This window comes from Corvus moneduloides, chromosome 22 (assembly GCF_009650955.1).
Source record: "Corvus moneduloides isolate bCorMon1 chromosome 22, bCorMon1.pri, whole genome shotgun sequence".
In the NCBI taxonomy this organism is placed as follows: Eukaryota; Metazoa; Chordata; class Aves; order Passeriformes; family Corvidae; genus Corvus; species Corvus moneduloides.
The window spans coordinates 2,747,914-2,772,259 of NC_045497.1; the positions used below are offsets into that span (position 1 = coordinate 2,747,914).

The window sequence follows — 24,346 nt, forward strand, 5'->3', positions numbered from 1 at the left end:
GTTTGCCTGACAGCTCTGGCTGTGCAGACTTCCTGCATTTGGGAATCGGCTCTGGCTGCAGGCGAGGCAGCGGCAGAGCCCCACACTCACTCTCCAAGGCAGCTTCTACTGGTGCCTCTGGGCTGCTTGTAGTTTGTCAGATATTTAATGATACTACAGTGAGAGCAGTTGTACAGCAAGATATAACACAGAGTTCGACTTCCCAGTTATAAAGCTTGGAGGGACAAAGAGAAGCAGCAAGCCAAAGGATCTTTACATTTTGCTTTTAGTGATCTTAAAAGAAGTAGTAGAAATTCCAGCAGCAAACACATCTGTCTGCATCTGTCACTGCAGCACCTCCAGACTTTATCACCTGCACACAATATAAACGACATACTGAAGTGTTTTTGCTTAAACAAAGTGGTCCAGACAATCATCTTTCCCTCATTTTCAGATTGTTAGTCAGAAGTTTGAAAACATGTTGAAAACTTGTTATAAAAATCCACACGAAATGGAAGTGCTGCATAGAGGCTCATGGTGTGAGTGGGGCTGGGGTTGTGGTGCTGTGGACTGTTCTTGTCACTGAAGTGGTTGAGAACTCACAACTGGTTCATTGGGGTTGGTAGCTGAGCTTTACTTCTAGAGGCTTTCTAAGGCCCCAAGATCTGTTTGAAACTGTCTTTGCCTTCTTTCATTACTGCCTTTCCCCCTTCTCTACTAGACATAAGCATCTTCCCATCTTTTGTAACACAGATTTCCTTGGAAGAATGTGTGTTCACTGAAAACCTCAAACAGCCAAGATGATTTATGGGTCTGTGAGAAAATAGGCCACCAAAACACTTCAGTTCTTCCAATCTCCAAATTAGAGAAAGATCTAAGACTAAAATAATAGAGATTGCGAATGTTGTTTATTCTGAAACTCTGTGGTGAAAAAATCAGGTTAAACCAGCTCAGTTCAAACAACTTTCTCAGTGTTCTCTTTGCTTATGGTGTTCAATAGAAGTTTGGGAGAAGGGGGATGAAAGGGAGGGCAAAAGAATGGTTGGTATCTCGGAGAGCCAAAGGAATGGTTGTTATCTCTGTGTTCTAAACAGGCTGGTGAGCCCCAGGGAGGTGAGCTGGTCAGTGGCAGAGGGTTTCAGGAGCAGGTAAAATTTAGTTGTTAGGTTTTGGTTCCTGTCCTGCTGTCAGACACATGTTACAGGACATGAGCCTGTGGCACTGGGCATGTGAAGGATGTTACGTTTGTTCCTCTGCCTGAAGAGAAACAGAAGGCAATGGACAGCACACAGTACCACAGTGTCTGCTTTTATTACAGAAAAAGTCACAAAACTTACTTATGGAAAGCATCTAATTGGTATTTACAGCACATTCAATGCCTGTCATTTTGCCCTCTGTTCGAGTTGACAATGGAGAAGTTATTACTTGCAAGCTGTGAGAGTTTTGATAGCAGCTTTCAAGTCAATTGTTGTTTTAGTTGAACAGAATGTTGGTGGTTGTTTTCACTGTTTATATCCCACAAAGATAATTTTATTTGGAGAAATCTATCTTGTACACAGTGTGCTGGGCTTCTTCACCTTTTCTCTGCAGAAAGTACATGGGAAGGTATCAAGGGGACCTAGGGAGAATTTAAAATCACAAAGACAAAACTATTGCTGCACTAGATTGTGCAATCCCATGGCATCATCTGGTGCAGGGCTGGAAATCCATCATTCTACTGGATGTTGAATTTATTGTTGACTCAGGATTAAATGTATGGAAGGATCTTATAGTTTTCCAATCTGATAGTGTTTGTCTTGGTTACTGTCTGTAAACATTTGGCAAGAAAACCTTGATTTGAAACTTCCCAACTCTTCATATGTTAAAAGAATGGTGATTTTGTTCTATGTCTTGCCACCTGCTGTTCTCTTCTGTGGTAAAGTACATTGGTAACTATGGGAACAAAAACTTAAGAACAGACACCCACATGTGTTGAAGTTGATTTATACAAGGTCTTGAAGTGATGCCATGGATTGTGAGAGATGGAGCTCTCTGGATGGAGTTTGATGGCTTTCAACGAGGGCTCAGTGTTTGACTTTCATAAGTTATTTAGAATGTCCCTGGCATTGTGGATGTTCCATTCTCTACTTAACTGTGGTGTAACATGGTGGTGCTGCATTTCCCAGCTGTCTCATTCTGTCCCCAGCAGTGCTAACACCCCTCCCCTGCACTGGGCAACAAGATCTCTGTTATTTTTATCAGGAAATGGGTCTTAAGAATGTGATAAAATGTGGCAGCTGGAGCCTTGGGATGAGGGGTGTATGTGTAGGTGAATGTGTAGTCAAATTATAATGTAGCCTTATAGTGTGTGGCACTGTGACCTGACAAAGCTGTGCTTATCAGTCAAAGCTTGGGTGGTTTGTGCTGTTTCTCTGGAAGTGCCCTGTTCCTTTCCCAGCAAGCAGCCAGGATGGTGCTGTGGTTGTGTGGCAGAAGTCTGGGGTAGATCAGGATCCTCTGTGGACAGTGCAGCCATACAGCAAGGGCAGATCTTTGTCATGTCATGGCTCATCTCTTCTAACCGGGCTCAGCTGCTTGGTGCCATCACCCTGGGCTTTCTCTGCATATCTTGGAAAGTAGCAACTGAGAGAATTCCTGGCCCCTTTTAGTCCCTTCTTAGGACTTAAACCTTTGTGATGTGACAGCACCACACCACAAGTCACTCTTTGCTCTGGTTGGTAGAGCTGGAGAGCTGGGAATGGAGGATGAAGGAATTAGGGCATGCTATGCTTTGTATAATATGGAACTGACAACGGTGTAAGTTTGCTCCATGCCAGAGCACTGTGCCAGAGCACTATGCTCTCCAAACTGGAGTGCTGCTGACCTTTCCCAGTCACTTATACACTTCTGGTGTGAATCAGAGTCCACGAAAGCCAGATAAAAGTCCATCATTGATTTCAAGAGTCAGCAGATTGTCTTTGCACAGAGGAATTTCCTGGTTTAGACTAGACATTACTTGGAATAAGATAATGTAAAATGCTTTGGTCTCGGTGATAGCACAGTCTGTGTTCTCTTTATTTCAAAAAATTTGCATGTGTTGTGAAGGCATTCAGGTTTTTTCTCTGACGATTGTTCTGTGACCCTGTTCTAACTGCACAGCAAAAAACTCCCAGAGAAACAAAACATTTCATTTTATGAAGTTGATACCATACAGTAATTAGGTACTGATTCTGAATCTCTAATGGTCTCAGATGGGAGTATATTTTTCTTTCTAAAGAAAGCATAACCTTGTAAAGCAAAAAGCTTTGCTCAGTTTGATGGAGTAATTAGTGAATTAGTTGATCATCCTTAGCTGTTATCTTTTAATTTGCTCTGTCTCTTGATCAAGTTGTGAGGAATAGGTGGTGTTGAATGGGAGGTTTGTCCCTAGCAGTGAATTGAGCCTACCCTGCAGTGTGAAGACTTCCTGCCCTGAGATTCCCCAGAGAAGTTGTCTGACAGGCATTTGCTGGGCCTCAGCACTTACCCATCTTCTCCCTTCTGATATGAGACAGAGATTTATTGATAACCTGCGCTTGCCTACAGGAAATAAGAAGAGAAATGAGAGTTACTTGTAGGATAAACCTGGCACATTCTCTGCAGTATTCACCCTGATAAGCCTGTGTTAAAGCACAGTGGCTGCAAGAGGAATTACCCAAATGTAATGTGGTGTAAATACATGAGGCCCCAGAGGCTTCTGCAGTAAGTGCTCCTCAAGTGCTCCTGGATGGGTTGCTCAGGAGATGAGACCCCAGGGGACACAGCTAGTGCTGAAAACCACTAAGCAAATAGGATAATGTTTTATTGAAAGTAAACTTCAGCCAAATCCTGGACTCATTCCTTAGATGGCAAGGACCATGGGATTCATGCCTAAATGAAAATTGTGGAGGGTTGTGCCAGATCTTGCAAAGATCTTGATCTTTCTGCAATGGCGACTGGTACCTAAAATGCAAAGACGATGTAGGATGAAAACACCAGGACAATCCAGCTGCAACAGCTGGGAGCTATGAACGAGAGTCAGCATTCCCAGTTTGGAGAGCCTGAGTGGGGTGGGAGGAAGGTGACTCTGTGAGCATTTCACAGCACCTCATGTACTGAAGTAGGTCAGGATGAGGAGGTACAAGGCAGGAGGGCAACGTCAAACAGCACACACAGATTGGCTTCACTTGCTGCAGTCGGGTGGGGAGAGGATCCAGAGCAGCACTGCCTGCTGAACCCGTGTGGGGGGACTGCCTGCAGGGCTCCGTGGCAGAGATGCCCTGGGTGTTGAGCAGGGTACTGGGATCCTGCTTACCCTGCCCCCAGCATCGGTGTTCCTTTCCTAGAGGGGAGAATAACTATTTACCAATCCTTTATCATTCCTGTTTATTTAGATTTCAAGTCCTCAAAGGAACAAATTGTTTTATCCTGTGTATTTCAGTGGCATGTAGGAGGGGCAAGAGCTATTCCTGGTTGGAATTTTTAGGCAGCACCCTCATACGAAGATGCTGAAATTCTTCTCCAGGATTTAGACAGAACTCAAAGGTCTGTGTCTTTCTTCTCATGAGTTGTGCTTTGGGACACAGACTACAATAATGTGCATTGTTTCCCAGCCATATCCCATTAATTCTGCATTAATATTTCCTTGCAAGTTAAAAAGGAGGGAAATATATCGTCTTTGCCAAGAAAAGAAATTAGAAATAAATCTAAAGAGAACAGCTTGCCTATTTTTATCAGTAGCTGTAGACTTGCTTTCTAAACTAAAGTAAGTCTGGGAGGATCCCATAACAATGTGTAGGATGCTGAATGGACACAGGGGGGGAGGCATTAACATAAAAAAGAGGTTGGTTTTTTTCCCTTCTTAAATGAAGTAGCACCTCACTGATGTTTGCTGCCTACTGCAATACATCCCAGAGGAATTAAAACTGACTTCTCCTTTGTGCTTCTTTCCTGACATCCACAAGTTTTTCCTTCAGTTCTTTTCCGAAGGAGTATAGCAAAAGACATCCCTAGGTCCTGCCTCAGAGCAGGGAGGCAAAGAGTTAACGAACAGTTATCCCAGGTGGCTGAACACTTGAGTTGCAGGGAAAGGCTGGAAACATTCATTGAGATCCTGCGCTGGTTTCTACCTGCCAGCAGCTCCAGATCCACTCCTGCACAGGGAATAAAGGAGATGAGCCTGCTGAGAGCAGAGGCAGCAGGCATCCCTAGGAACCCTTGGATGCTGCAGTAAAGACCAACGGGCAGTGTTCTTCTCCTCGTTCTTTAAAAGAGTCTTTCGAAAGATCAGGGATGTGCATATGGTCTTTGCTGCTTCCTCTGGTGTTTTCACTTGAATCTCTCACTGGAATATGGATGATGCAAGCACAATTAAATGCCTCAGCCCAGAAAAAGGTAAGGGGAAAATGTTTATTTTAACCACCTTTCGGAGGGAGATTAGTTTTACTGTAGAGAAAAGTGTAGTTTACAAAGCTTCCTTGGACACTTCTTTTCTGTTATTCAAACTTAAATGCTTTAAACAAATACAGCAGGTTCTTAAGGGAGCTTTTGCTGTACCTTTGCCTCCTACTATCACTAAAGCTTAAATAATAAATGTATCTCTAATGGCTGCTCCTTCCTGCAATAAAGTGTGCAACGAAGGAGTGCACCAGGTATGTTCATGTTCCTTTTCTGCTCACTTAACTAGCTGCTGTCACCCTAAGAAAGGCTTTCTATTTTTAACCAGAGACCTTCTGCTACCCACATTAGAAGAGAGAAAAGAGGCTCCGGTACTGTTGTGAGTCAGCTGCATTGTTTTAATTTTTTAAAACAGGTGATTTGCTGCTCATTAGATGTAGATTCTTTACACCCATCCAACAAGAAGAGTGCACAGAATGAGTTGGGGTTGAAGTTGTCCCTGGCGGGATTAAACCAGGGATGAAGTCAGGGAAGTGCCTGGAGCTGGGAAAACTGTGCTGCAGTGTCCTGCATGCTGAACTTGGAGCTCATCCCTCCTGCACTGATGGCTGCTGAAGGAATCTATGAACTCCAGATCAATTCTCAAAAGCCCAGTTTTAATTTTTAAAAGCTTTATTTCCTCGTCCATTTACTCAGGAAAAGCCTGGAGAGAGAAACCCTTCCCTGAGATGTATTTTAATTGACTCCAGTGCCCGGTTGCTTGTCTGTATGCATTTTGTATTTCATATCTGTTAGGCATTGTGGTTTTACAGGAGTTACGCAACAAGTAAAGAAGGATGTCTTGGGTTCTGTGTGCTCAGAAAAGATTCTCTGGACACTGCTCTCCCACTTTGGTGTCTTTGGGAAGGCAGAGCAGTATCCCTCACTCCCTGTGCTTTCAACTCATCAGTGCTTAGTGCCACGTTCCTCAATCCCTTGCCATACCTTTTGAAGGAAGCACTCCTTAAAATTCTCTCTTCTTTTCTAAAAATCATTTCTTTACCAAAGTGGAAAAGTGCTTGGCTCTAACTTGGTGTTTGGGTATCAGAACCAAACCTCGTATCCGTGAGCTCTGGTTTGGCTTCGCCTTGTCTTTGTTATTAAAATACTAAAAATAAGCTCCAGCAATGCCATTCACTGAGAAAGGGACAACAGGTAACTCAGACAGGTGTGGCTGTACCTGTGCACTCATCACTCCAGCAAATACTGTTCCAGTAACTGAAGGAGGATGTGGATGTGAAAATTACAGCAAATTGACTTTATAAGGTCCCATCCTAGAGCAGAATGGTAATTAAAAAGAGGGTGACCATAGAACATCACATGGGAAAAGCTTCTACTGTACACAGAAATGGCCATTGTTTTTTCCATAGTTTTATGACCATATTGGAAATTGTTTTATTTATTGACAAAATTAATATCAAGTCCATGAATACTTCTAGGCTGAGACAGATTTAATGAATCTGAGAAGTCTGCGAACAATTCAGGTAAGTAGTGAGAGAGTCTCAGTATGCATCACAACAACAGGCAAATGTTAACCAATATTTCCTTGGAGATTTGTTAAGAACGAAGCAGAGATGATGAGATGCATTTGAGCATTGTCAATATTTATGTTAAAAGCAAAAAAGCAGATTTTAAAACTTGGCATAAGAGTTTATTTATCTGTACCATACTGCTGGCATAGAGGCGGGAGATTTGGGAGCATGGAACTTCAATTGAACAATGTGCTAAACAGGGAGAAAGTATTTCCTATATGCAAGAACTTTTCTTGTTCCAAGGAAAGAAGGTGGTTTTCTTAAATCTTCAGAACCTGTAAATCCCCAGGTTTTGGACTGAGTTGGCTGAAGTGGTACGTTTATCATAGAATCATGGAGTGGTTTGGGTTGGAAGTGACCTGAAATATCATCTGGGCAGGGACACCTTCCACTATCCCAGGGTGCTCCAAGCTCTGCCCAGCCTGGTCTTAGACACTTCCAGGGATCCAGGGGCAGCCACAGCTTCTCTGGGCACCCTGTGCCAGGGCCTGCCCACCCTCCCAGGGAACAATTCCTTCCCAATATCCCATCCATCCCTGCCCTCTGGCAGTGGAGAGCCAGTAACATACTTTTAATGATTGCATTTTCTAACAGAAGTGTTTCAGGACTGAAAACAAGAATAGTTTGCTTTTGAAAATGTCATGATGGGACAGCCTGAGCATTCCTCCTCCAGTTACTGTTCTCTGAAACCTGATGCACCAGTGTGCATCCATTTGTACTTTCAACAGACAAGGTCCTCAGGGAAGGTGTGATGAAACAGGAATTGTGTCACCCAAAGTCCTTTTGGCTTCTTCCTACTGGGTGCAGCTTTCAGCTTCTGAAAACAGGAATGAGAGAGAGGGGCTCTCACCTGAGGATCTCCCTGGAGATCATCCAGGTAGCAGTTATTCAGGTTTATTCCTTGCTTGCAGTAGGGAGCTGCTGAGGCTGAGATTGAATCAGTGTTTGTGATTAAACCAGCTCGGTGTTTCTGCCAGATGGTGTCGTTCTAAGCCAGTGAGTGGAAACACCTGGAAAACAAATGGGGTAACTGAAAAGAGCAGAGGTTCCATGGGCAGGGGTTCCATGAGCTGGAGCTACAGGCAGGGGTTTGCACGAAGGTTCTTTTTAAAGCGTTCCACCTTCTTGCTGTCATCTGTAGCATTAAAAGGAAATGGGATTCTTCTCTCAGGTATAAAACCAGTCGTGATGCAACTGAAGCCAGTAGTTCCCAAGTGTATGAAAGCCTCCAGAGGTCTTCATATGATGATCTGTTCAAGCATTCATAGTGAGAGGCACCAACATCCAGGCTCTCAAGACTTTGGTGTTCCAGTGACTTGCCACTCTCCTTTTTAATGGGTTTCTGACTGACTAGAGGCTGAGGAGTCATTGATGATGATCCAAAAAATTCCTTGCTCCCAGTAATTCTGAAGTGTTCAATTATCACTAAAGAAACAACTGATAGTGTCAGTGCTAGTGGGAGAAGAATGGGCTATGTCCTGAGAGAAGCATTGTGTCTGGGAAAATCCTTCAAAAATGTGGCAGCTGGCAAACATCTTCCAGTGGAACTGCTCATGAGATGTGACTGCAGAATTTCAGCCTCCTGAGCTGCTACAGACTCCCAGAAACTGCATTTGAACAATGTCTCTCACTGGGGAAGGCCAATATTCAGGTGTTCTCTGGTTCTCCAGCATCATCGGTCCTGATTTTGCCTTTTACTGAAGATGTTGTTTCTGCTGGTCTAGCCCTTAATTAGAGATGGTTTCCAGATGCCTCATCTTCAGTTTAATTAAAAAAAAAAACCCAGGGAAACATTGCAAAGAAAATGTCACGTTAATGCTAAGTGGACAACTTCAAATTAACTGGTACCATACGTGCAGTTTCCTGTGATTCATATCCCTTCTGTCCCTGACAATAATTTGTGTGGTGAATGTGAATTGAGTCCAACTAAATGGGAAAGCTTTCCCATTTCAGGGAATTACAGAGGGATAATCAATATTGGCCTCTGCACATTTAAAGACATTATGTGGCAGAGAGCAACTAAATTTTCTGGCATGATGTGATCTGACATGGAGTGAATGTGGACCTGCCAGTACTGAACAAAGTCCAGAACCGCTGTTAAAAGTGGATCTCTGCAAAATATTTTCCTGAAAGCCCATTTTTCCAGTTCAGCCAGCAAGCTGACACTTTCATCAGCCTTCAAATGCTTGCTTATCTTCTGGCTCTAAGCCCTGGAGAGAAATGAATCTGTCAGGATGCTTTGTTTCAAACTGAGGTGGATATTGGAGGCCATAGCAAAAGATAGAAACCCATTTCCTGTAAGAGCCCAGGGCAATTACTTTACTTCCTGTACATTTACCTGAGCCCTACTCAATCCAGGACCAAATGAAACTGGGCAATAAGCTGTGAGACTTGCAGTCCCTGACCTTGCTGTGGGCTCCAGCTCAGCACCCTGCACTCTCTGTGCTGCTTTCTGCTGGTAATCTTCCCCTCAGGGATTAGAGCAGGTGTCTCCTGCTCGAAGGAAACCACAATTTTGGTCATCTTTCAAGCTTACAGAAAGACCTGCTGTTGGTTTCTAAGATTTACAGATGCTGGGTTCTGTTGAGTGATAAGTTTTTGAAAGAAAAATTTAAAGAACAGCCTCATAAGGCTGTCTCTTGGATGTCACAGAAGCTGAGAAAAGCACTGAATGAAGACAGAGACTGAGTTATTCCTAGAGCCATTGCAGCTCCTTTTTTTTTCCCCGTCTTTCATGAAACTGGTTTATATTTGAAGAAATAGGGAGTCTGTCACATATTTCAAAACGTACGTGGCACAAAAGGAAGGTCTAGAAGAGTTTTGAATTTTTACAGATAGAACACATTAAAATTCACCCCAAATACCGAAGTAAAATTTGTGAGTTAAAATCAGTTTGTGGTGATGCATCTCAGTACCAGGTGTCTTTTCTGAACGTCTTTCAACCTGTCTTGAATTCCTGTGCCCATTTTGCCTTGGATTCTTGAATTCTTAGAGGCATTTTCCTAGAAGGAGTAATCATATTGATTGACTGCTTTCCTCCCAACCTGCCTTAATCTCCCTCTGTGGGTTTATGGCCCATGTCCCTGAACAGATGGTCAAGCACTGAAAGACCTTTAAAGGTAAAGGGTTTATGATCTTACTTCAATTAAGTGTGTAGGGACGTTTTCTTCTACGAGTCAGTGGCTGGAGACAAGGTGACCTTAGAGCACCATTTATAGTCTTAAAATCTTTTATTTTATGCTGACATTTTCCTACAATTGACACAACTTGTTTGTGACAGCTTTATGACAGCAAGGAGAAGAGTTCGACAGCTCAAATCACAAAGCCTATTCTCACTTAATTAAAATAATTGCATCCTTTTTTTCCAGATGAGCCCAAGAGAACTAAACATCATGGCAGGAGGCAGAGTAATTGTCATTAAATTAGTGCTGTGGTTGCTAATGGGTCCTCGTTCCACAAACATTCCTTCAAGTGAATGAAGTAATTTAAGGGATTTCACTACTGGTTCATTTTAATAGTGTGACTTTCTAAACAGTTTTGGGGAGCCCTGAGAATGTTCATGGTTGTGGCTGCCTAAAAAAGCTGTCCCAGGGCTTGCCCACTGTGAATTGCAGCATGGAAAGGGTGCACCAGGAACATGTGATGTTACAGCTTCTCCCAGTGGAATCAGTGCCTTGTAAGTGGATGGATACTGAAGTCAGGTGTATTTCAGACACTAAAGCTAAATAACTCGATGAACATGCTCTGAGCCAGTGCACAAATGTTACGCTTGGAAGCCTGGTGGGTGAGACACAGAGGCCATGGAATAACCTGAATTCCACTCGATACGGGCAAGATGTGCGGCATTAATCTCGAGGGGGGATTACTGTGCTTAGAGGTGCTGTCCAGATGGTCGGGCAGGCTCTGTCTGTGCCCATGGCAGAGGTCGGCAGGGTGGAGCTGGGCTAGAATTAGGGAAAAGGCAGCTTAGGCACAGTTGGAATAAGGTTGGGGCCCAGCAGGTGCTCAGGCCTTTCTGAGCCAAAACCATCTGAAAAAGATTGATTTAGTCAATTCTTAATAGAACTAATACTGAAGTTTTTAGTTGAAAGACAAAATTAGAAAATGTAACAGTGAATGTCTTTTCTTCATCAGCATCTGCTCCTGAAATCCCTCTCCTTGGGAAGAGCCCACACTGAAAACGTGGGCAGCTGTTGCATACAGACACAGCTGTGAAAAAGCAGAGAGGGCACTGGAAACACAGAGGCAAATGGCTCCAGCAGCAGAGAAACTGCAGCTGAGCTGGCTGCTCTGGCTGCCCAGTTCATGCTGCTTTAGACCTCTTGGAAGCAGCATTTCTGGGGGAAAGGGAAGAAGCATGAATCACATGTTTAGAAGTAGTGAATGAGCATCATGGTTTCGGTTCATCAAGTTCATCAAGTCATGTCCTGCTGCTTGTGTCAGTGCCCATGTATGTTGGGTTTTGAACCTTTGCTGAAATTGAGAGTATTTCTAACTTGTATTTAGTGATGTGCACTTCAATGAGATGTGTTTGCTTTTGGTATTTCAGAAACATCTTTACATTTAGTGCTTCAGAAAGGCAGTACCAGGCTGACTAACTCCTGTGAAGATCTTGGGCTGGGGTAGCTAAAGTGTAGCTGTAAATGGAGTTTCTGCAGGTTTTTACAGGGTTTTTTTTTGATTGGGGTTTAGAACTGAAAGTGCAATGGGGAGAGTAAGTGAGAGAGAGGTGTGCCAGAAGGCATTGACAGCTTCTGTTTCCTCCTTGTATTTTATGACTTGTGTTGTTGGTTGGCAATCATCTTCTTTTGATTCTACAGCCATTAGGAGTAAGATTTCCCTGGGTGGGAGGTGGGAAATAGGAATACCTGAATCAAAGCTCTTCTGTGTATCACTAATAGCTGCCCATGAGTTGTTCAATGTTTTAGATTCAGCCTCTTGAGACAAGGTCAGTTTGTTAATCTGGTAAACTGGGTCTGTAGCGTGTCCATGCAAAGGTAAAGGGAGTGCATGGCTGGGAAGTCACAGGTCTAATCCTGGTGGATTTGCAGGTCAAATACACTGCCAGCTCTGTAACATTTAATGTCTTTGGCAGTCAGGATACTGAAATTTCTGGGTTTGGTCTTTCTACTTTGAGGGCTGCAGCTGTTTCCCGATGTATTACATAACTGTTCACACTTTTTCCATCCCTCAGCAGTAAAGTGAATCCCTCCATCCCGAAGGATTGCATTAATGATAAACCCATTTGTCTCAGGAGGATCTCCATCCTGTTCCTTTTTTCCATCTTCCAAACCATATGTGTGTTGTGCTCCTGTGTCTTCCTCAAGATGTTCTTTCTGTGGGATGGAGTCTGGCTCCTCTGGCACTCTCAAAGTGAATTTCTTCCTCTGCAAGACTTTGACACTCCAGCATTGTTCAAGTGTTCAGAGTTCCATTTTTAGCTAAGCCACAGGCCAGCCTGGAGGCTCAGACTTTGTTGGTTTTTAAATCTATTTGGTGGCATGAAAAGCCTTTGTTACACTCAGACAATAATAATTTCCTGAAGTACTGTGGAAAGAAGTCTTTAATCTCCATGTTGTGTCAGGTGAGCAAGATTTCTCTGAGGATGTCAAGTGAGGCAAGAATAGAAACCCATTTCAGTAGGCTTAGATCCTAAGTCCTCAGCTCAGTGTGCTTAAGAGTTGGGAGAGGGATTGTGTCCAGTTTAACCCTTCATTATTCCCTGTTGCTTTTCCACACTGTTATCCAGCATAATAAATCGAGGAGCCTTCTGAAAGATTTTATTTTTCTCTGTTTCCATGATGATTTTCTTAGGAGGCCTGAAGGGGTGGATGGATCGTGTCAACTAAAAGGATTTAAATTAACCTTCTTTGGGTGCTCTTAGGATTAAAAATCTAACTTTAACTTGAATATTGTAATAGTTCTTTTCCAGTGCTATAAATCACTGGCATTTCTCTCTACTTAAATAAAACCAAATGCACATTTGAAGCCCTGCTTGTGCAGAATTCTAATTCTGAACCGTGAAACCAATATCTGGAGCAATGCTGCAATGGGAGTTACATTTCACTCTTCTCCTCCCTTCCCCTTGTCCCCAGGTTGATAACACATAAATGGTTAATGCAGACTCTAGGATGTCCTGGCAGAATTGATATTTGAATTTTGAAGGGAATACCCTTAGTGTTCTGTGCCAGCCACTGATTTTGTTGCATGTGCAGCCTGGAAAACTGCAAGGAATCCTGATTAAATACTGCGAGGGGAAAAAAGGAGCTACAGAGCTGCAATACTTTTGGTTTATGCAGAAGTTTGCCTTAAGTCTGTCTCCTTATAATTAAGAGCCTCAAAGTTTAGTTCTCTCTCCTTCCCTGTGTGGTACAACAGTGTCATTCTCGCCATTTAAGGTGTAATTTCTATAGCGTGGACATTACACAAAGACGTTTATGGGTTTATTTAAGAAATTCAGAAAAGCAGGTGGTAGAGCAGGCAACGAAACTCCCAGGTCCCAGATCTCATCCTGGGCCAGGCTTCACCTGAAGAAAGGATTAGGATCTTTAGAACAAAGTTTCCTTTGTTCTTCCCTTCAGGGCAGAGTTTTCTGTGGGATGGATATATCCTTCTGAGCATTTTACAGGAGAAGTTGCTCTTCCCCTGATGACAGTTTGCAGTCATCTCACTAAATTGCTCTTGAAAGATGCCCTAGGAGGATGGAAGGCTGTGGTTGAAGTGTTTGAATTAATAGTGGCGAGAGTGTACATAGCATCACTACCACCCGTGGTGCAGACCCAGTTTGGTTCTAGTTTGGAATTAATCTGTGGTTAAACTCTTGAGTCAAGCTCAGTATAAGAACTCTGGGCATAGGTGGTGAAATAAACAACTTGTAATTGAGAGTGAATCATCTCCAGAATTAACTACTCCAAAGCCTTTTTCAAACTGTGAAAGGAAGAGTAGGAAACACTTAATGAATGTGTTTTTAAACGGGCAATTTGTGTTTAGCTCATCAGGGTAGAAGCATATGAGGCTCCTTGTACAGATCACAGATGGCAGGAGAGATTGTCTATTGTACTTAAAACTTAATGTAGCTTAAGTGGTTGTGATAACCTAAATGACGGATTTCTGTATTTGGAGTTCAATGGGTGCATTTCAAATGGAATGAGGTAGTGACTTAGTGCTTTTTAAAAATTAATCCTTACCTGCTTTTATCTGTCAGTTTTGGAGCCCCCTCAAGTGCTCCTGGTTCTGTTAACAGCAATTCTGTTCACAAGAGCTGCCTGGCTGTGCCCTAAGCAAGATCTTCTACGGATCTGTCAGCTTACAGAGTCACCCCTAAATAGGATGTGAGATGGAAAGATACTGGGGAAGAAGGAGAAGAAGGAAGAGGAGGAAGAGAGGAAGATGAAGAAGAAAGCACTTTTTTTAAACCTTTTTTTTTTTTTTTCCAGCTGTAACATGTCATGTAAATCCCTTGACTGGATAGGGCAGGAGCACGGCTTTAGGATTAGTGCGTATGATGGATTTAGGATTTGAAGCAAACATGTGCTGTGTTTCCATCGTATCTAGTTTTTGCTGCCTAGAGAGAAATGTTCTTTCTTTTACCAGAAATGTCCACTAAAATAGTGAGGAGAACCTTTGGAGAAAAGAGGAAGGCTGGTACAATGATATTTTGAAGAGCTGTATGAGAAGAAAATGTGATTGTTCTTTTTTTTCCCTGTCCTGGAAAGAGACTGAAGAGCTTATGCACCTGGGCAGATCCACGGTGAAAGGCAAGGGTGGCTCAGGAGGGCAGAGAGGGGAATGGATTGTGCTGTTAACTGTGCATTATTTACTGCAGGGGATGTTGTTGGTTGGTTTTGAAGAGCGGGTAGACCCTCAGCAAGAGTGGGACCTGCAAATCTGTCGGTGACCAAAGAAAGGAAAGGGTTTTCTTGTTGTGAGAATCGCTGTCAGGAGGAGGAAGCGGTGGAGGAGCCAACAACTATAAATTGCTGTGATGTCTTGATGAGCAGTTGGGAAAGTACCAAAGGAAGAAGAATCAGCAGGAGGAAAAGAATATCATCAGGAGGCCTTGCTGTCCAGAAATGGATGCATCTTCATGCCAAATTGCCTCATGGTCCATCATGTGTCTTCTTTAAAATCTTGAACTGAAGCCCACCCAATCCTCCAAAGTAGTCGCACAGGTACATCTGAATAGAAAGGATTTTATTGGGATTTTAATGTTCTAGATCTGGACTGTGAAGGAGGCCTAAATTTGCTGAGAAACTGTTCTGAAGCAACCTGAAAAATACCACTGGATTTTGTAAATTCACTGCTATTTTCTCTTTTTCTGATAATATTTTTACTCTATTACATGGAAAATGTGTACTACAGAATCTTGATACCTCCTAAGGCCATCAGTGCTTGTTTTCAGTCCAGCTCAGATATGGATATCTCAAAATCTCCCTTGCTTCAAAATAAGTTCTCAGTGGCCCGTCTGGCCGAAGACTTTTTCTGGGTTGGTGGCAGCATTGTAGCTTCTCCAAGATGGAAAATCGGCCACTTTGGTAAGATGCTGAATCCCTGCATTGAGTGAAATGGTGACATCTCAAAAGCTTTCATGTTGAAATCTTAGTGGCACCTTTGTGTAGCAGCAGTGTGAGGAGCAGAGAAGAAGGAAGGACTTGAGGCAGCCCTGGTCTGATGTTATGTTGCTTGGTTGGTAGTGTAGTTCTTTTTTTTTCAACAAGCCCTCACTTATAATTTCATTGTTTATTTATGTTCTTCAGGACAAGCTAGAGCAAATTTGTACATTTTGATACGTGCTGACCTTTTTTCATTTTCTGTTGCATAGCCTCTGTCTTCTTCTTACCCACAGCAAGTATTATACATGATATCTGCCAGTATTATACACCTCTTAACTCTTTAAATTTTATTTGTAGTTTAGAGTTTTAAAAACAAGCATTTAGAAGTATCTCTGCTGTCTTCATGCACAGTAGGTCACTGGACTGTTGGGAGGTTGTTTTCTGAATGCTGATACACAAAATTCTCAAGCTTCACTGGCTCGGTGAGAAGGATCCCCTTTGGGTGCTCCCAGCAGCCTTTCATTTAAATAGGTAATAAACCCAGCAAACCTAATTAGAGATGGCCAGAGAAAACAGATGTTCTAGTAAAAGCACTTTAGTAACAATCTTCTTGAGCCACTTCTGCATGTCCAGTGAGGAAATCTGCACAGCCTTGACCAGAACCGCCCGTTCCCTTGGAGCACTTTTTTGTCCTACTTGTCTGTCAGCTTCATCGATCAAAGATATTTTTTTTTAGCAAGAAAATTGGACACATAGATAGCTCAGAAAGTACTGGGAATTTTTGCAGAGGTTGAGAAACACCATCCTACTCTGCTTCTGCATTTCCCTGGATGCAGGTGGCTGATGGAGGGATGGAGAGCTGACAGTCTGACCCCGAATCGAGCCCCCTAATTTCCATAGGATTAAAAGCATCTCTTCTCCCATTAACATCTTGTTTATTAGGGGTTGTGTGCTTTAAGGATGGGTTCAGTCTTCCATTATCTCTTGTACACAGTAAACACTGTCCCAATGATTGCTGGCAGAATTGCACAGAAATGTTCTTTTCCAAAGACACTTTCAGATTGTTTTGGCCAATGAGCAGAACCAAAGTCCTGGACTTCAGCAAAGCTTGAGCCACTGAGAGCCAACAAGGGGGAGAAAGTTGTGCTAGGAATAAGATGGTTGGTTTAAAAGGTGAGAGGGACCTGTTCATGAGGCTGGAGGGATGCAAAACAAAACAAATGAAGATTAATGAGTTTGGATGTGATCTGGTTTTTAACTGGACCCAGTGTAGTGATGCGAGTCAGCCTGGTGTACCTGGGCCATGAACACCACAGACACTTCTTAGGCAGGACTTGAAAAGTATCTTCTGGACTGCTCAGCTGGACAGAATTCCCAGCACACGCTGCTGGATGTATTATGTATTTGGATATATTACATATTTTATATCACTATATTGATATATTGACTCTAAATAAGATTTTATGCCTCCTGTCTAGAAAGAAAGTGACATTCCTGACAGGAATAGTTGGAGCCAGTCAGCTCTTTGGTTTACATGTTGATGAGCCACTTATAGCTGCGAAACCATTTCCAGTGAGACTTTAAAAAAATGGGGCAGTCATTATGTCTTCAATGGATTGGCAGTGCTGAATGTGTGACAAGTGTGGGAGTCCTCTGTTTGTGTGTGGGAAAGCTGTTTTGGTTTGGTGATATTTTAAGGGAACAACTTGCCCTTCTGGTGCACGTGTACTGGGGGGTTTCTCTGGGCTCACAAACATCTTCTGGAGGCCCTGGAGAGAAATAAGCTGCTGAAATCTCGTTTTCCTCTCCTGATGTTGTTTAGGAGGGTGGTGGTTGTGAGGCACACAATTAGGACTCATCCTTCCAGGATCTGCTCATGGGGCAGAACTCAGCAGAGGGGTTTGATGCTCCCTGCTCACTGTCCCTAAGCCTGACTGGGGCAAAGGTGTGCAACGCAACCTGGGGCATCCTTGAACCCTGGGACGTGAATCTTTTGACAAAGCTGGTCCATGTACAAAAATACTCAATGACTCAATCTCCTGACTTCTTTTCATCCCCACATGCTAAAATACTCCCACTCCTTCACACATTTACATCAAACTCAGAGACTCCTAAAAGACAATAATCCTACTGAACCATAAATAATTAATTTGCAGACACTAGAACATCTTTCTAACAATAGACATGAAATTGGTCTCTTTTTTCCCCCTTTCTTCAGGACAAATTGTAGGGTTTATGGTTTGTGTAGTTTTGCTATTTATTGTTACTTTAACACTTAATATAGTAAATATAAATGTTATTAAGAAGCATGAAAAATGACTGTGAGTCTTTTTGCTGCATCAGTCCGGTGTGGAAATGGGTGTTCCATGTTTCTATTCCCTGCTCTGCTCTGGCAGTGCTCTGTGCTGCAGTACAGAGATCCATCTTCTCTCCACGATTTTTTTTGTCCAGATGCAAATTGAGGCAACTCATTAGATGAGAAGCAAGCTGAACATAAGCTGAATTCTGAAAAAAAAGGAACTAATGAAGTACAAAACAGAAAAGCTGTAGTTCAGCCTTAATTGAAGATAGTTAAGAGCCATTTCTTCAAAAACCTGGTTCATTGCAAGACTGGGGGATTTTTATTTGAAGTATAGAAATGAATCCTTAAAGAAGGAATCTGAACAATGGCAAGGAGAAGTAGTTCTGAATCTCAGCAGTGTGCCCTTTTCACTTACATGCTGTGAAAGACTTCAGAAAAAAATATATCATTTTCTGTTTGATATAAGTACCACTAGGATATCTTTTTTTTTTCCTTCCAGTCTCTGTAGTGCTCTAAACTTTCAGTCCCACAGGGGAGGGTGTGTGTGTCAGTGCCACACACAGGGACGGGTGTGGAGGTGTCCCTGCTCCATCTCCTGGCCCTTGCCTGGCTGCCCCCAGCAGACACCTCTGCATTCCCTTCGGGGTTTTCCTTCCCATTGCATTGGGAGGATCCAGGAAAGCTGCTGCTCTGACACAGGAAGAGATTTCTTGTGCCCTCCTTTCCCTATGTCACCAACCCCAAAAAAGATGACAACAGGCACTGAAATATTGGGGCTGGTCACAGATCACCCAAGCTCAGTCCAGATGAGCTGGAACTGCAGCAGGCGGTTGTGAGATGCTCAGGGTAGCTTTGGGTGAGAAATCCTGCAACAAAATAAACAGCTGCATTGAAAAAGCAATCCAAGGATGCTTATTAAAATTTTAACAGCAGGGAACATATTCATACTTCATGTGAAAGCAAAGTAAATGTGTGTTGCGGAAAGTGTGCGGTTTTATTTTGGTGCTTCTTCATTATGTTCTGCTTTGTAACAGGCATGATCTTTAATACTTTTCCCATTTCTACTCTTCTCATTTCTTCAAGTAAGACTATTTACTGCTATAACTCCCAAAGAGGAAGTTGGAAATGTAATGTGATTTGAAGTGTGTGTGATTAGAGTTAAGAGAAATTCTTTTATTAGCTATTTTGACCAATTTTTTTTCCAAAAAACCCTATAAGCCTTATGAAATTAAAATAAGTTCAAGCTTCCAATAATTATTATCTCAGTAAATCTGATAAATATTTATCTTCATCTGAAGTGGAATGAAAGCAGATATTGAAAAGATTGAGTGTCTGGGAGAGAGTTGGGATCTGATATTGCAGTGGATTCCAGTGATGTTTCTGGCACAGCACTTGCCTTTATGACTGGCACCTGCGGAATATTAATTTTTTCTAAAGGCATCTCTGACTGAAGCCAAGGGTCCAGCTTTAAGAAGTAAAATGTTACACGAGGGATTATCTTGTTCTCAATTCTGCACCTTCTCTCCATGAATATTTTATTAACATGGACAGTGATCTCTACAGAATTATGCCTTTAAATTAAAATTTTCTTTTACTATAGCAGTCTGCTTTCAAATGAATCTATTTTGCTGAACCTTTTCCAGAGTAAATTAATTGACTTTTTCTGAACATAAGCTCAGGGACATCAAAGCTTTTTCCCATTTCTTTTTTACTTGCCTTGCCTTTGCCTGAGAGGTAGACTTGAATCACTCCAAAGTGCTGTGTCGGTGTTGATGCATTTTGGAATACATGGAATGAGTGTTTTTATTTGGACACTGTTTCATCTTTAATCTTGATGGCAGAAGATTGATAAAAGAGAGCTGACCTCAGAATCTCCTTGCATTTATTTATAAACTAGAATGTGTATTGCATTAGTTTTCATTCTTCAATCCAGAATCTCAGCAGTAATTTTCACTTCTCATCTGTAGATCTGAAAAAAAAAAATGTTGAACATGGTAACAGTTTTAATTTTACTTCAACAGATCAGGCAGAAAGTCAAAGGAAAATCAGGTCACAGGCTCTGCTCTGTCATCATGGGAAATAAATGGGAGACTTGGCAGAAAATGTGAGTCTGCATTTATTCCTGGGGCAGAGCCAGTTGCTCACAGTTGGATTGAAGTTGTTGAGCTTAATCCTTGCAGCAGCTGGATTTCAGAAGAAGGCCCCAACCTGGCTCCCAGGGGCTTCCAATGCCAGAGCCCTGGTTTGGCAGCAGCTCCCCAGGAAAGGGCAGGATTCCCGCAGAGGCAGAGCAGACCAGCTTGCCTCCCTTGGAGAGAGCCTCTCCCAACACTGGTGGCTTTTAAGGCCACTGCCTGCACTGTTTGGGATGCTGCCAAACCCACAGGAATGGAACAGGTCCTGAGGCCCAGAGGCAGAGTACAACACAGGTGAGAGGCCTGCTGTTAGGAAGATGTGGGTTTGGGGGATTTGGAAGATGAAAAATCTGTGCTGTGAGGTTCTTGATAAGCAAATCTATAGGATCAGTGACTTAATCCATAGAAGCAGTGGGACCTTGCTGGCCAAGGATTCCAGTTCCCAGGGGAAATTTCATCCTGTGTCCAGCACCAGGTTTACATGTTGAAGGAGCTCAGATTCGAGGTGGTCTTGAGAAAGGTACATACCTTGTGCTGGTTCCAATGTACGCATATTTCATATAAATTAATATGGGAATGAAAACTTTCACATTTACAGGTAAGTCCACAGTTGCCAAGAATCTTTCCGACTTTTTGGTCATAATACCTGACCTCTTATATCAGACACTACAGGAGACCTTGCCTTTTGACTTGAACTGTTCATTTGGCAGCTGCTCGATGTGTTTTCTTCCTGTAAAGGTGATTCCAAAGGAACCAAAGTCTGACTCACTGCTATCACTTCATTCCTCTCCTCAGTGGAAAGATGTATGAGCTCCATGCAAATGGGCACCCAGATGATCAAACTCCGAGGTGGTTCCAAGGGGCTGGTCCGCTTCTATTACTTGGATGACCACAGGTCGTGCATCCGCTGGAGACCTTCTCGGAAGAATGAGAAAGCCAAAAGTGAGTGTCAGCCCCAGAACCTCCCCTCTGACCCCTCCTGGGGCCTTGTCCTCTTGTAAACAAATGAAAATGAAGGATCTGGCTCAAGGACAGGTGTTGTACTTGACTTTAAAGGGCAGTAAATGATTTTATGATGGATAATTTATGAAGTTGAGGTTGCTGTTGTTGGCTGTGCAGGTTGCAGGGGTGTAGTGTGTTGTAGGCAACACCTGTGTGAACTGGGGCCTTGCAGTGTGAGGTTTGGGCTCTCCCTCTCTGGGATTTCTCTGTGGGATGAATGCATCTGCCCAGCCCAGGGCATGCACACAGCCATTAATGAGCTGCCTGCTTTTGTCATTGCAGTTTCCATCGACTCCATCCAGGAGGTGTGTGAGGGGAAGCAGTCGGAGATCTTCCAGCGCTATGCTGACGGCAGCTTCGATCCCAACTGCTGCTTCAGCATCTACTATGGGGACCACATGGAATCTCTGGACCTGGTGTCCTCCAGTGCTGAGGAAGCACGCACCTGGATCACAGGGCTGAAGTACCTGATGGCAGGGATCAGTGACGAGGACAGCCTCTCCAAACGCCAAAGGACCAGAGACCAATATCCTTCCCGTGCTGCCTGGGAGTGTTTCCCAGCAGTGGAGAGCTATGGATAAGCTCGGGATTCCTTACAGTATTTGCTTTGCTGCAAGTGAGCACGAGGCTCAGAGCTTCAAAGCAGTTCCCATTGTATTCCCTGTTTCCAGAGACAGAGAAGTTCCTGAAGAGGGTTGTTCTGGGCAAGATTTGGAGGTGAGTGACTGAGTGGACTGAAAAAACACACAGGTATTTTCTTTCATATCTTACTCCTGGTATAAAACCATCCATTTAATTTGGTGATGGAACACTGAGATTCACTCAGAAGCTTTTCTTCTGTGCTGTTAAATCGGCCCAGAGCATGTGTGGCGTGTTGAGCACAGCAAGTCTCGAAGCTGTTACTGAACAGAGTAGAGTTAGATATTAGCTTGAATTTTCATTCCCAGTCTCATTTGCAGTGTTTCCTAATGTGAAAACAATCACATATCCATGATGTCCAGTAATACCCTTCAATATTCCTCACTGTTCCTTAACTCCTGTTCAATGTGGTTGAAGCAGACATTTGATGAAGCAGATAAAAATGGGGATGGCAGTCTGAGTATTAGTGAAGTGCTCCAGCTCATGCACAAACTGAATGTGAACCTACCCCGACAGAAAGTCAAGCAAATGTTTAAGGTAAGAAAAAATATTTATTTTTTTTCCTGAAAAAGCAAAGGTTTAACACAAAACCCAGTAGGAGAGATTGCAAATACTTCAGCAGCTGGTTTGTTTCCACTCTACTGAGAGATACTACACAGTCCATTTGGTAAATTGAAAAGAGCTCCAAAAACACGTCACAGATAAATTGTTATGCACAGAAAAAGGCAATACACCAGGTACCTTCTGGTGTTACATAACATGAAGACACACAGTACCAAGATTGCTCTTTTGCTATACCTTTTTATCAGAAACTCAGCCACGTTTCCTCCTCTGATTATGTTCTCTCTAATAAATATTATCTAATAAAGTATCCAGTATCCTATGATAGCTGGTAGTAATAAAATATCCAGCATGCAAACTTCTGTATCTGTCAGAAATTTGCACTGCTAAGAGCTGTTTGTTTGACATTAAATTCTGCTGACCTTGGCCCAATTTAGTGAGCAACAATGGAGATGTGTAGCTTTTGTTGTCACAATGTCCCTGCAGGGACCAGCAAGCCTTTATGTGAAATCCCTGATGATTTTTTTCTTTACTTGCAAAATTAGTATTCTTCCAGATCTTATTAGTTTATGGCCTTGGTTTAACAGATATCCTCTCAAATCCTGGATATAAAATTAATTTCAAGATGACTTGGGTTCCAGTGATCTTCTGAAGATGTGAGTGGGTAATTCTGCCAGACACATGCATGTTGTTGGAGGGTACCTTGTCTTTACTTCATTGCCATAGACAGAAGAAATCCTCCAGCAGGGTTCCCTGTGGAACAATTAAAACCTTCAAAGTTGTTTTTTGGCTCCTGCACTGATGTATCCATGGGAGAGGTTCAAAGCTGTGCAGAGCATCCCTGTGATAGATCAGTCTGTTCTAGCAGCCATGTCAGGCAGCTCCAACCTGCATTTAATTCCAGTGTTTCACTCTCATGCAGGGGTTTGTTTCTTTAAAATTGGTGCAGGCAGTTGGGTTCCTGACTGTCTCATTGCTGTGTGCTGCAGGAGGCTGACACAGATGCCAACCAGGGCACGCTGGACTTTGAGGAGTTCTGTGCCTTTTACAAGATGATGTCGACCCGGCGCGATCTGTACCTGCTGATGCTCACCTACAGCAACCACAAGGACTACCTGGACACCGATGACCTGAAACGCTTCCTGGAGACTGAACAGAAGGTAGGCCCAAGCCAGCAGCAGAATTCCAGCTGCATGCCTTCCTGCTTGGCTTTGGGGATGAATTCCCATTTAAAAGGCGTGGGGACTTTGATGCTCTGCATGTGAAAGACAGACAGATGTCTCTTGATTTTCATCTGTAGGCTGGCAGGACTATTTCTTGAATCTTCTTGTTCTCACTACCTTTTTTTTCCTGTAGGCTCTTTTGTTGTGCCCCTAAATATAATCTCTAGAATTGCTTTATTTTTTCATGTGTTCCCCTTGAGCAATTCCATCAGTATCTGTCTGTTCCCAGTATTCAGTACCTTGGAGCAAAGCTGGTGTTGCTGGCTCTGCTTGTGACCCAGTGCACAGCCCATGATGAAACACTGAATTACTTTGTCACACTATCTCAGTGTGTAAACTGGAAGATTATCTTTCAAAGAGCAGTTGAGAAGATGATTAATGTATAGGAGAGTTTTTGAAACACATTGTAGTACCTAAGAAATTGTCTCTGAGTATTTGACTCCAGTGCTGCAGGAACAAATGCATTGACTTATCTTTGCCCTTTTCCTCTCATGGTCTCCTCTGAAGCTTCATGCCTGTAAGTCATAAATGTCCATGAGTTTCAATCATTGCCCACGAAATGAATGAATAAAAAAAACACCTCTCTGGCAGTTATCTTCTTAGATAAGTGGGATGTGTTTCCATTTCATTGGTCAATTGATCCTCCAGATGGTGAGAGCAAAATGAACACTCACCACAGGACGCAAATCAGCTCAGCTAATTACTGACACGGCCAAATCCTGCCTGGGAGGCTTCTCTCCCTTGCCACCCTTTCTCATTCAGCATGGACAGGGAAAACATCTTTACTCCATTCCAGGAAAACCTGGTGTTCCAGGGCTTTATCTTTTGAACCCAGCAAATGTATCATCGATGTTCAAATCCAGAGTTAGAGGGGTTTTTTCTTCTTCTTATTTTACTTTTATTTATTAGGTTTTAAATTACCCCCAGAAAAGGCATTGATCTTGTAGCAGATGTGCTGGTGGTTTCATTTTTCCCCCAGGCAAAGGTT

General features: G+C 42.9%; 1 protein-coding gene across 17 annotated transcripts in view; it reads left to right on the plus strand.

Annotated features, from left to right (window-relative positions):
* PLCH2 (phospholipase C eta 2) overlaps nt 1-24,346 on the plus strand; it is a 74,246-nt gene that overhangs the window by 23,992 nt on the left and 25,908 nt on the right. For 6 of the 17 annotated variants that reach the window (XM_032131941.1, XM_032131951.1, XM_032131952.1 and 3 more), the window contains 4 exons: nt 20,729-20,875; nt 21,218-21,461; nt 21,982-22,111; nt 23,125-23,295. In XM_032131941.1, the coding sequence (XP_031987832.1) occupies nt 20,729-20,875; nt 21,218-21,461; nt 21,982-22,111; nt 23,125-23,295 (692 nt within the window). Of the gene's footprint in view, nt 1-4,898; nt 5,371-15,124; nt 15,479-20,728; nt 20,876-21,217; nt 21,462-21,980; nt 22,112-23,124; nt 23,296-24,346 lie in introns of those variants that run through there. The other 11 variants (XM_032131948.1, XM_032131953.1, XM_032131949.1 and 8 more) reach the window with 6 other exon arrangements.